At 38.6% G+C, this 12844-nt stretch overlaps 1 protein-coding gene across 1 annotated transcript; it reads right to left on the bottom strand.

Annotated features, from left to right (window-relative positions):
* Window positions 1-1344: 1344 nt before the first annotated feature.
* On the bottom strand, window positions 1345-7011 carry zpld1b (zona pellucida-like domain containing 1b; the record flags this gene model as incomplete). The annotated part of the gene is made up of 10 exons (XM_080053569.1): window positions 1345-1517; window positions 1759-1788; window positions 2124-2229; window positions 2319-2490; window positions 2719-2799; window positions 3326-3423; window positions 3868-3940; window positions 4274-4455; window positions 4580-4800; window positions 6873-7011. 10 exons carry the CDS (start codon window positions 7009-7011, stop codon window positions 1345-1347), a joined length of 1275 nt encoding a protein of 424 aa, XP_079909695.1.
* Window positions 7012-12844: the final 5833 nt, after the last annotated feature.

Genomic DNA, 12844 nt, shown 5'->3' with positions numbered 1-12844 from the left:
TTAAGGATGGGCGTCTCCGTCTTTTGTCAAATGTATGGAAAACACACAGTAAAATACAGGACCCTGTGTTATTGTCAAAACATGTGTACATAAACATGCTAGGGGTGCTTCTGCCCTCTCATCTTCATAGATATTTACAGAAAATAAATTCTCTTTGATCTTGACCCATCTGAACCTTTCAACTTTCAAAGCTAAGAAGCTAAGCCCCGTATTCAATTTTTTTATTTGGGGGGAGGGGGGGCGTAATCAATTATCGCCAATTGTAAACTGAAAAGGTATTTATTCCTCTCCATTTCAGTTATCTGTTGTCATTGTGGCCTCAGAACACATCACAAAATGTCTGTTGAAATGAGGAATTGAGCAGATAAAGAGCAGTGAATGCTGCAGAGACGTGCAGGTCACAAAAACAGCTGCAGAGTCAGACACGTGAGACTCAGCTGCTGCCAGCAGACATTTAAATAGGTCATCAGAAGAGAAAATCAATACAGCAAAATATATTGGAAAGTTAATTCTCTCATGGCCATTTTCGTGGAGACTGGAGACCCAGGAGGTCTTGACATTTGGAAAACTTTCACAGATATGTGCCAATATTACAGAGGACTGAATAAACTGTACTGATAGTGGTCAGATAAATCATGGAGGATATTTTAACATAATTATTTATTCCCCCATAATACAATTATGTGTCATTGGGTAGGCTGATTTGGTTAAGTTTGAACAGAGGAAGGGTAGCTGTTTCCCCCTGTTTGCAGTCTTGTAAGCTAAGCTAACAATTGGGGGTGGTTAGGTTAGCAAAGCTTACAGAGTTGTTTTAATCCTTTTATCTAACGCTTGTCGGGAAAATAAATAAGATTTCCTAAATTGTTAACATTTTCTGCACAATTCTGCACACAAGAAACTACGTGTTTTTATAGTTGTATATTTGTATTACTTTTTCAACCCATTTATCCCATTTATATGATTTTTTTTAATTAAGATAAAAATTTGTCAAAGCAAGTGATTTTCTCAACCGTCACTATAAATCTAATGTGTTGAACTAAAGAATGGAAGGGAACGCTACACACACCCATAAGTCTCATGCCATCTTTTATTACACGTCCTAAAATTATAACGCTTGAACCATTAGCATCAGAGTGTAAAGCTCCTGCAAAACACTGCAATTATGACAATATGACAATGAATCACAAGAAGGATGAGGTATTGAGGGCAATAAATACGCATCGCCTTAAACAATACAATTATTACATTTATTAAGCATCGAACAAAGAAATGCGCATGCACATGTACATTAACCGTTTGTTTATGCCTCACATATTGTCAGTAACACCATATACAGTTGTTTACTCATTTAAAGGTGGGGTTCCAAACACCTGAGGCTGTGGCTGCTTGGAGGCGGGACTTCTGCAGGAGGCGGACTGACAGCAGGAAGAAGCCCACACTGACCCCGCCCAGGAGAGCCACGCCTGAGATCAGAGCACTGGTCACTGGGTTCATCGGCTGGGAGGGGTCCCCTGATGCTGGGGGGGGGGGGGGAAGGAGGGGGGGTTGAAAAGGCGAAGAGAAGCACAAACTTGAAAAAGACACGTTCTTTGACATGGGCTTAACATGACCTGAGGTTTCTTATGTTTTCCTTTCAGAAAGAGAAGTAGTAAATCAATTTCCATGGGTATCTACTATCTTTACGCCTATTCCAGGACTTAGTCACGGGCGGTGTTAAATAGCTTTTTATGTTTTGTTGCATTGCATAAGGAACCTTACCGAGTTGGGAGTTGTTGACAGGCGATTCATCTGAAAAAAAAAAGGTTTAAACATGTTTATTGAAGTCATTTTTACAGACATTTTTACTCTTTGAAGGTTCTGTGGATTGATCTTCCATCTAAATGTTAAGGCATAGCCTTACACATTGGGAAATGTGCATTTTCTTGCTGTAAGTTAGATATGCAGATTGATGTGACTACTATCATACAGCATTAGAAAACTTAAGGGACCACTCAAAATACTTCTTAAATCTGCATCTCTACATATTGGTATTGATCCTCTCACCTCACTCTAGCAAGAAAGCGAATAAGCATATTTCCAAAACTGTTGAACTCTTCCTTTAAGAGCCGGCTTACTGTTCATACCATCCCTGGTGATGATGGGTCCGGCGGTGATGACTGCGTTGCCAGATGCTGCTGGCGGCGAATCAATGCTCTCCTCTCCATCCCGTCTGCGTCGCCGCCCACAAATCTGCCAATCACATCATCAGATTTCATTGCCCATAGAGGTCAGGAGACACAGGGTAGTCACAAACTGAGACTCAAGATTTGTATGCTTACTGGCATGAGCATGATGCAGTCGTCGGCCCGGCAAAGCTTTGTGACGCAGTGCAAAAACACAGTGGACATCTTCTGGTGTCTGTGTTTAACAAAACGGAAGACCTCGAAGGAGAACCGTCCCATCTGACTGTTCCCATTCTCGAAAACCGTCGTCTGTGGGTCCTTGTCGCAGCTATGTCATTAGGGCACAACACACAGATACACACACGTACGTTTGCACACTGAACATGACAGATTTGATGTCTAGATGTAGGCCGCCTACACTTAAGCACTCAGTGAAAAAGGGGGACATAGTATCATTCCCAGGGATAAGCCGTTAAGGGGAGCCTGAATAGGTAATGACTCCCTTTTGTGGTTTATCAAGTCATCATCTGCAGAGGGGGAAAAAAAGTGAAATTACCCAAAGAAAAGGTCATAGCGGAGTTCATCATTAGGATTCCCTGAGGGGGTGGTGTAACAGTAGTCCATCAAGATGTTCCACCTGTAGAGGGACAAAACTGTGAGATGGGATGAGGGATAGAGACCTAACTGCACATGGGAAAGCACATATTGGGGCTTTCTCTACTGCAGACTGGCGCCTTCACGTGAAATAATAACATAATGGCATATTGAATGTAGGTAAAACTTAGGGAAAAAGACTACATCAGTCAAAAAGATGGTGCGATTGGGGCGATCCGGTGGCGTAGAGGATAGAGCGCGTACCATATTGGCTCCGGCCTTTGTTGCAGTGGTTGCGGGTTCAAATCCAACCTGTGGACCTTTACTGCAGGTCATCCCCCCTCTCTCTCTGTCTCCCGATTTCAACTCTGTACTATCTAATAAAGCTTGTAAATGCCCAAAAAAAAATCTTAAAAAAAAAAGATGGTGCGATTGAGCAAAATATCATCTCTGATTCACTGAAGTTTCTGCAACTAGAAATATGTCTACTTGAGCAATAATTCTGCAAATAACGATATCTGAAAATCTATACCCTATTCAATAGTGAATTATAAGATGTTGTATAGTACCGTTTGTCTAAGTTTGTGGCCTTCACAGCCGCAAATACTCTGGTTTTCAGAGCCAGTCCAGCCATTGGAATAGCAAGAGGTTGATTGTATGTTGAATCCTTAGCAGGAAAAAAGTCAAAGTGGAGAGAAAAAGAGAGAAACTGGTTAGTTTGTAGTTTGGAAACTTAAAATCAATAGAGACGGCTCAGTCCTGATATTTTTTGTAATTTTTTATTAATCCCATAAAAAAGGTATACTTCACATTAAAAAAAGGCTTACTAATTTACATAGCAGATAGGCACAGTAGTTTTTAGAACATTACACAATCAGGAATAAATGCATTTATGAACAAAAACAAACATTTGACATATCATCAGTCTTACAGTATATGGATACATCAGGTGATATCACACTCTTTACTGGTTAATTTGTTTAAATAGTTTACAGATTATTTATAAGAAAACACAGCTCACTAAGAAACATCCTTCCGTAGCTTATGATTCAAAACTTCAAAGATCCATCAATTGCTGAATATAATAAGGGGAATGCAGCTGTTTACTCACATTGTACAGGATCATACTCAGTGTGCTTACAAATGTACCGTTGCTGTCCTTGACAGATACAGCAGCAGAGGAGCTGTGAAGAGAAGCAGCACATTTACGTCAATGCTTTTCATTGACCCTTTGTGGGTGTTGTTTTGAAAGCATTGGGTTTGATGTAGTATAATGATAAAGCTAAAGAGCATGTATTATTATTTTTTTTTAAAGAAACAACAGCATCAAAGTCATAAAGAAAATGGCCTTTAAACCAGGCACTTACTAATTGTCACCACAATTAAGGAGAATCATAAAGAAAACTTAATTATTTAATGTATTAATACATCTTCATATCAAATCCACTAAGTAACTCCTGCAAGGTGAAGGTTTTCTATTTTTGGAAACTGAGGGATATTTTTTGGCAGCAACTTACGATGCCAGCTGTGAGTTATTGACCAGGTACTCCAGCGGATAGCTGCAGCTGAATTTATACAACAAACCAGGCAGGTAGCTGATTATAGTCGGTGGGTCAGGGGTGTCGATATAGCCTGATACGTTCCCAATTTGTACCAGAGACATGTTCCCATAGGCATTGGCCCCGTAGGCTGTGCTGACCTATGGAGAGAAACATCTCAGCTTACTTTGCTCTTTCCCAAGTCAGTAAACAACACAAATGAAGATACTTATTGATCATATATTTCATTAAAGCCATGTTGTTATATTTTGTAGTAGTCTTTACCACCAGGCTGTTCCCGCAGGCCTCCAGGGTGCTAAGACTGATGCTGAACAGGACAGCTGTGGGGAAGGTGTTGTTGTTGATGAAGCCACGGCACTGGGTGTCACCGTGGTGACCGTTCAGGGCCAAATCTGCGTCGGTATAGCCTGAGAAGAGCACGGGACAGAAGTTGATCTTCAGGGTGATGGTCTGAACTCCGCAGTACACACTGATGTCCCGCTCAGCTGGAGGGACATGGAGGAATAGGGGCAGGGAGAATAATTACAAACAAAACAAAATATTGGTTTATATAAAATGCCTTCTCCACAAGTAACAAGTGAGCACTTCCTACATACATATTTTGTATATTTTCTTTAAGTCATAAATTTAACTTTGATAAATATTTGAGAAGAACTGTATTTATAGTAATACCTCCTGAAAAGTACATGATTTATTTTTGTTGTTGTTGAGAATTACAGGACCAAACATCAAAATTCTGGGCCTGGCACGAGGTGAAAATGGTGAAATTCCAACATAAAACAGTATAAATGAAGATAAAAAAAGAGAATAATGAAGTGTGGAGGAGTAATTGAGCATACTAAGCGATATCATGAATATAAGGGAATTGTTTTATATATATTTTTTTTAAACATCCCAGGGACATGACATTTACCCAAATGAAATTAATCATCCAGATACCTCTTTGATTTTTTAAATGTACCTTGCTTTCTCTTGGAGCATAGGCCACAATAATAGTGTTGGTTTTGATTTGTGAAGTGTGTAAATCAATTTGAAAAATATGTTTATGCAAATTGATATTTGGCAGAAAATGTATGCATGTTTTCAATTTGATCAAACTCACCCCTGATCCTAAAGAGCACAGTTGCCTCACTATCCAATTAGAATTCATCTGACATCGCAGGTCCCTGGTTGGATGTTGGGAACCCAGCAGGATTTTCCCAAAAGGACTTTCAAAAAGTTATTACTTCTTTTAAATCTATAATAACTTAATCACAAACGCTGCTGCAAACGTGAGACATATGAAGCTGAAATTCAATTTCCAATATTCTCCAGCTAAAAGATGGTTGAGAATCAGCACTTTATATGTGGATTTTGAAATCAATACATGAGGACTTATGGAGCGCAGAGGCCAAAACACCCAAAGCATCCATTAGAAACTGTTTTCAACCTTATATGATCTATTATTTTATGGATCAAAGTCAGAAATGTTGTTTCTTATAAGTTTGTTTTCATCCACTATATTAGGGCTGAAGGGAGGATTTTACCCAGGTATCTCTAAAATCTTGAAATTAATTAATTTGTTTACATTGTTTCTTTTCAGGCAGTTGTCCAATGCTTTCCATGAAACTTCTGAGGAGAGTATTAGGAAATACCAGACCTGTTCAAAAGTGTAAGCGTTTAATTTTGCAACATCAAGGTCAGTTTAAAAGCCTTCTGTATGTTGCTTAGAATAAAACTCTGGTAGAAAAATATTGAATCATTTGTTTATTTTGTTTATAAGCGAGCATGTAAATAAAGAAGCAGTCTGAAAATGAGTAAGTTTTTACTAAATATTCTACTTAAAATATTTACTAGATAAATATACTACATTTACAAAGTAACTTTTAATAATCATACTTTTAATGTTGTATAACTAGTTTGAGTGGAGCAAATTTAGTGGTTAAATGTAGAAAGTAAACTATTTACTGTAGATGTATCTTCCATCTAAAGCACAATTAGTACCATTTAAAGCATTGCACTTGTGCACATTTCATTTTCCATTAAGATGACACACACTTTTAACGTTCCAATTACGCATTAATAATCAATATGTACAAAATGAATAATATATTTAAAACACAAACTAGAATTTCTATATGTACTTGACAATTTGTTTTACTTGTTCCTTAAACTCAGATGAGGCATCAATAAATGGTTAACAAGCAGCTATCAAATGCTTGCTAACAAAATATATCATACCGGTAATTATTAATTATTTTTAAAGGTATTCATGAACAGTGCCAGAGAAAAAGTGCCTGATAAAGCTCATAAATGCATTGTAACACACAAGCCTTGTCCACATGTGTAATACAATTAAGAATTAATTGACAGCAAACACTGTCACACCTGTTACAGATGTTTCATAGGTAGAGGATTGTTATTTGTTGCCATGAAACAACTGAAAGTGTCCTTATGTTTGCATTACAACAACAGTATAGCTTGTTGTAATGCATTATTTATAGTTTTATTTGTCTTCCATTTCTCCTACGGACAGCAGGAGTGTGTGCATGGATTGTAAAGAGAAGAGTGTTCTCACCAGGGAACCTGCTGTGGTAGTTGCTGTCACAGTTGTACCCATTAAACTGTGAGGAGACCGAGACGGCGTTTGTCATCAGCAGGAAGATGAAGCACATTCTTGTCATGGCAGCACTCGAGAGAGGTTTGTCCACTGTCATTTTCAGAAGGTCAGCATCGCATTACCCACAATCCACGGATAGGTGTTGAAAAAAACAAAAAGCAAACAGCACTTGTCTCAAAATGAGATGTTCAAAAACAATGCACCCCCCTGCCACACCCGTTTCCTCGACTGCTGCACGCTCAGTTTGACCTCTATCAAGGTAGTACAACCTTCTCTCCCCAGATCCCCTAATCCCTTTTATCCAGCTCCCTCTGCCTCCTTTTACCTAAGGCCCAAAACCTGTATCACCCAAAGCCTTTTAAACTAAGGTCACCCCTTCTTTCCAGCTCATTTAATCCCACTCCCCTCTCTCTCTATCCCCCACTTGTATTTATCTCCTCACCTGTTTCCTGCCTTTTCCCCAGTAATTGGTTGGAACCCCTCTTCCCCTGGATAGTGACGAGAGAAAAGTTCAACACTGTGGCGTGTCCTTTTTGGTGGCATTAAAAGAGCCCAAACTGAACACAGCGTCAGCCTTACGTGGATCTGTTGTGTGCACACAGATGATGGAGATAGAGGGACTCATTATCCAAACACTTCAACAAAAACCCTAAAACATGGGAAACTCCGTCAGATCTGAATGGGCCTGGGCAAATCTTTTCACAGTGCCCAGAAACCTGAGCGGCCTCGCAAGGGTTCCCACTCGTCTCTCCTCGGTCTGATCACCGTCTGTCAGTTCACACAAATGGCTGGGCCTCAGCAGGGGGGGACCCATCTCACGAATTAAGCTGTCATCGGCTGCTGCTGCAGCCCACATTCACAGGAACATAAAAGTCAACTCACGGTCCGATGCAGGGCTGTGTGTGGGCAATTGTGATGCACACGGCATCACTTAGAGTGAAGGCCTTCGGTGGTGTGTAGAGCTCCTGCATGGCGTGTTCAACGTTGCAGAGGGCCAAAGTGAGTTGTTACCCACTACCCCTTTGATTTAACTGCAATCCATCAACCAAAACAATTTGAATATGCTGAACTTGTATCAGAAGAAATAACTTTTTTCTCGTCTGCAGGTCTTTTGACATTTAAAGGGAACATATAATACTAATTTTCAGGTTCAAAATTGTAATTTGGGTTTCTACTAGAAACTTTTTTCATGGTGTAGTGTCCAAAAAAGACTTTATATTTCTCACAGTGCCATTGTTCAATCTCCTCTGTATAGCCTCTCTCTAAAATGCTCTGTTTTAGTGCCTGTCTCTTTAAGCCCCGCCTTCCAAAAAGCCCAGTCAGTTTTGATTGGCCCTGAATCTAAATGCCGGTTTAAATCCATATTAATTTAGAACACATAGATTTGTGCCTTAGTAGTTTTAACTTTCGTATATAGAACATGTTTATATTATGATTGTGGCAAAGCAAGTACACATGCCTAAACATCTCAACAGAACAAACATCTTTATTGAGCAGCCATGTCGGATCACGCCACCCGGGAGCGAATAACAAGTGGGCAACTGTGGGTCAAAACCGTTTATCCTTCAATTCTACCGGGGAGTCTGGTACCCCTCCAAGGTCCTTCTTATCTTTACCTCCGGGCGTCCATGACAATAAAACATCCCTGTATGTGGCGCTCAGTCCAAGCCCATTGGTTTCTACTGAAGACAGAAATCTTTCAAAACAGCTCACAAATATAAAGTTTCTCTTTTTAAAAAAGGCCCATGCATTTCCCAAAACAGTTTTATATTAGCAGCCTTATCCTTTAAAATACATTTTTTGGTAAGAACCTTAGTTTGCTTTCTTACATAGAATGTGTAGATTAGATACAAATTCCCCAAAAGAAATTGCTGAAAACTAATCCAATTTCTGTCTCATTTAATTGGTGGTCTCAATCAATAAAAGTCTAGGTTTGACAATACCATTTTTAATTATAATTTTTTTTTCTATTATTTTCCCTTGGAATATTGGCAGAAGAATTTCCATCAGCAGAAAGATATAACAGCAAAAAGTTTCACTGCCTGTTTTCAGTGGGGTACGATCTGTCTTCATGTAATTGGCAGAGAATAGCCACCACGAGGTCAATTTATTAGTTCTTCTGGCACTTTTACTCGTATTCCACAACCTTCCTCTGCAGAGTTATTTTCTTTGCTCTATACTGTTTACATGATTTTCTCTTGTGAACTCCTAAGAACCAGATGCATCATTAGACACATCAGCAGGCCCAAACTCGATTAACAACTGGTTAAAGTAGGCATCTTCCCCAAAGGCCCCAGGCTGTAAGGAGGATAATTACTTTGTTTAATTATAAATCAGTAGGCATTTAACAAGTGAAAAACACAAAAAAGCTAAATGGTAAAGGCTCAAAGGTGGATCCAGCATTTTTTGTACTTGATGCCCTTTCTTATAGAGCAGCTCATCAACAAAAAGCTGGTATTGATACTTTATTAACTTACCTCATATCAATTTTGGACAATGTTGCAAAACGCCAGTTTACTTTGTATCTCCTAGGGTTTGATTGCTGTCTGTCAGCTCACACAAACAGCTCACACCAACAGCTTAAGGCAATTTGGTGCCAACATTTGTTGTCTTTGAGATCTGTGGTGATTCCAGACTTCATCTATAGCATGTCTGTATACGGAGCAGCATTGTGTTGATGCGATGAGGAGACAAATGAATACATGAATCAAACAAACGCCTTCTACTTCCGCCCTCTCCTTGAATGGCAACAACATTAGTGTTTTTATCTTAAATGTGCTCAAGTAATGGAGCGAAGCGTTTGTTAATTAGCTATTTGTTTTGACGATTTTTACAAAAAAAATTCCGGGTATTTGGCATCTGTCGAGGCTTACTTGGACACTTGAATAAATCGGAAACCCGGAAGAAACATTATTACTTTTCATGCTATGAAAAGTCAAAATGTCTGCTCTGAAAAATACTTAAAATCGCTATTTAGAAATATGTACTTCTTAGTCGTAGTGGTTCTGAATGCTTTCACAGTTCTTCCTTTCCAAGGTCTCCCCCGCTAGGTTGATCTGGACCTCTAGGCCCATCTCAATATTTTGAAAGCAAATCTTTCAAAAACTTTTTTATTTATTTTTCTATTTGATCTGTCTCATAAGCAAATTAATGTGTTACATGTGTTGTAGGTGAATTCACATCAACTTCCTACTAAAACAATAAGAATCTTTGTGTATGTGCACATGGGAACGTTATATTCTTGGATTGTTGTTTATTTCCCACTCGTGATACAGTTGCCCTCGTCATACATCGTTTGTCACTTCGGCTGAGACTCGTCCTGGCATCTGGCCTCACGTGTAAGACTCAGATCCGGACTTGAAACCGCATAGGGACCTATATAGTGGCCCCTGAAACACAGGTGTTTGTTATTCATTGCTGCTTACCTGTCCCCTCTGATGAGGTAGGGCTGAAATCAAATATGAAACACTCACAAGTAGACCAGGATCAGATGGCCGGATGTACATGAAATGAATACATATAAAGAACCCGTCACCATCCTGCTTATTTTACAAATCTCACCCATCAAATGACCTATTTGGCCGACGTTTAGTCATGTGCCATATTTTTCATTGCTTGTGTTTCGGTCACATGACTTTCTTTAAGATAAAAGGTGATGTCTGTGAAAAACAATTTAAAGATACATGAGAAGCTCCCTTATTTCAGCTTAAGGTAGACCTCATCTACCAGCTGCCTATTTGCAGGAACACCTTGTTTATCGCACGCCACCAGAATACCACCAGTCTCTGTGGAACTCACTCTCCTGAGCTTTGTGGATGTCTCCTGCAGGTCGTTGTGCTCAGAGACTTTTAAAGGCTCATCGCCTATCTGATCAACCTGAACAATCTACTGTAGACTCAACAAACAGACATCTGAATCGTACAATCCAGGCCGCACAACAAAACCTGTGAGAGTGTGGCTGAAATCTGATGCTCCAGTTGTTAAGGAAACCCTCATCAAAGGCCGCTCTGCAACTTAACGTTTCCAGAGCCAGCAATTTTTTTTCTTTTTCTTTTTCTTTTTCAACCTGTGCAGCAGGGAAGTTTACAAAGTTCTTGGGTGAAACATAATTCCTCATTTGGTACACAGATGTTGGTAAAGACTAGTGACTCACTTACAAATGAATGATGCACTATTTTTAATGCACTCTTGATTGATAATACATGATTGTATTGCGATAGAACTCCCATGGTATCTCTCGAATAATCGTGAATATTTTCCCATTTCTGACTTGAACATTTTGTCTAGGTAATTTCCTGGTTTATTTTGAATTGCTTTAATGGGGCACTGCAGCTTTTCAGTCATGGAATAGAAAAGATATGAGTCCTTTCTGTGAAAATTATGTAAGGTCAATCGATTCCAGTATGCTTTAAAAAGTTTTAAGATTGTGTTGATGATTATCAGGATAATAGAAAACTCTCATTTTCATATGACCCCATACAATGCACTAATAATGCAGAGTTTGTATGTCAATGTTAGGGGATTTTGCTTGAGGCTTCTGCATACAGCTTTTGTTTGGGCTTGAAATGTGTGAAAATTTCCCAGGTGAGAAGCGAAAACAACAGGCTGACTTATTGTTAATGTATGAAACCCAATCCTCTATTTAGAGAACAACATGTGGGGAGTGCTGCGTTTCCTTTAACACGACCTTGTCAAGGATATCACTCAGAGGAAACCAAAGCTATTTGTGTGGTTCACACTTCACACTGTTAATTTATCCATGTGCAAACCCAAATAATGTGGATTTATGCTATAAAAAATAAATAATTAAGCTAATCATTTTACTATTTATGAAGCTAAATAATCATGCTAAGATCTAATTCATTTTTGTTTTACTAATAGATCAAATAACCAGAATGATATTGAATAAGTTAGTTTTGGTTTAAATTAATGCTTTAGCAGGAAAATTAAGCCTTACATTTTAGTTATAGTAAAAGCAAAGAAGATGATGACATTACCTAAAGTTTGACTAGATAATTATTATTTATTAATTGCTTGAGAGTCAGTTTCATTAATTAAAACATGAAGTGTGACTATTTGGGTGGACATGAATTCTGTATATGTGAGCAGACTCTGTGTTAGGCTCTGTGATAATAATGGCACTGTGCCGCCCTCCTGTGCTCACTGTGTCACATAACAGCAAGAGCCTCAACTGAGCAACACTTTACCAAAGAACTAGTCTCGCACAGCCAGCTACAGTATACCAAAGTACATGTCCTTCAGTACAATTCTAAAGGAAACTTGCACTTAACTTGATTATTTCCATTTTACGCATACTTACTACTTCTATTCCTTTACAGCTCAGATAGAAATATCGTAGCCTACTTAACTCTCCACTACATGTATCTGACAGCTGTAGTTATTAGTAACTTTGCCTAAGCAGATTAACAATACAAAATATAATAAACTAAATAATTATGAAGGATTATTATGGATTAATCAGCTGTATATAAATAAGTTACAATTAGTATTGCTTTTACCAGGTGCAAAATTAAAGTGATTAACACATTAATGCATGAGATATTTACAATCCAATAATATAAGTAACCAATAACTAAAGTTCATCTAATAACTGTTGTATTGTAAAAAGTCAGACATGTTGCTCCAAAATGCAGTGGAGAAGAGACAGGTATAGCAGAAGAAGAACAAATTCCTGCTCAGTTACTTTCCATGAAGGTGAATCTCTACATGTTCATGTATCATAGATTTATATGCATAATACATCTTTTTATGAGCCTATACATTTCAATGTGGAACCATAGACATGCAAAATGTGTTGCTCGTTGAAAAAGAAAGTCTGAAGGAAAATTAACTTGCCTTAAAGGTGCAGTGTGTAATATGACATCATCAAGAAAGTTCTACAAAGTTCTAGAATGCAACGCTCCCTGGGT

Source organism: Ammodytes marinus (genome assembly GCF_949987685.1).
Source record: "Ammodytes marinus genome assembly, chromosome: 3".
In the NCBI taxonomy this organism is placed as follows: domain Eukaryota; kingdom Metazoa; phylum Chordata; class Actinopteri; order Uranoscopiformes; family Ammodytidae; genus Ammodytes; species Ammodytes marinus.
The sequence above is the reverse complement of the archived record's forward strand: the minus strand, read 5'-3'. Positions and strand labels throughout refer to the sequence as shown.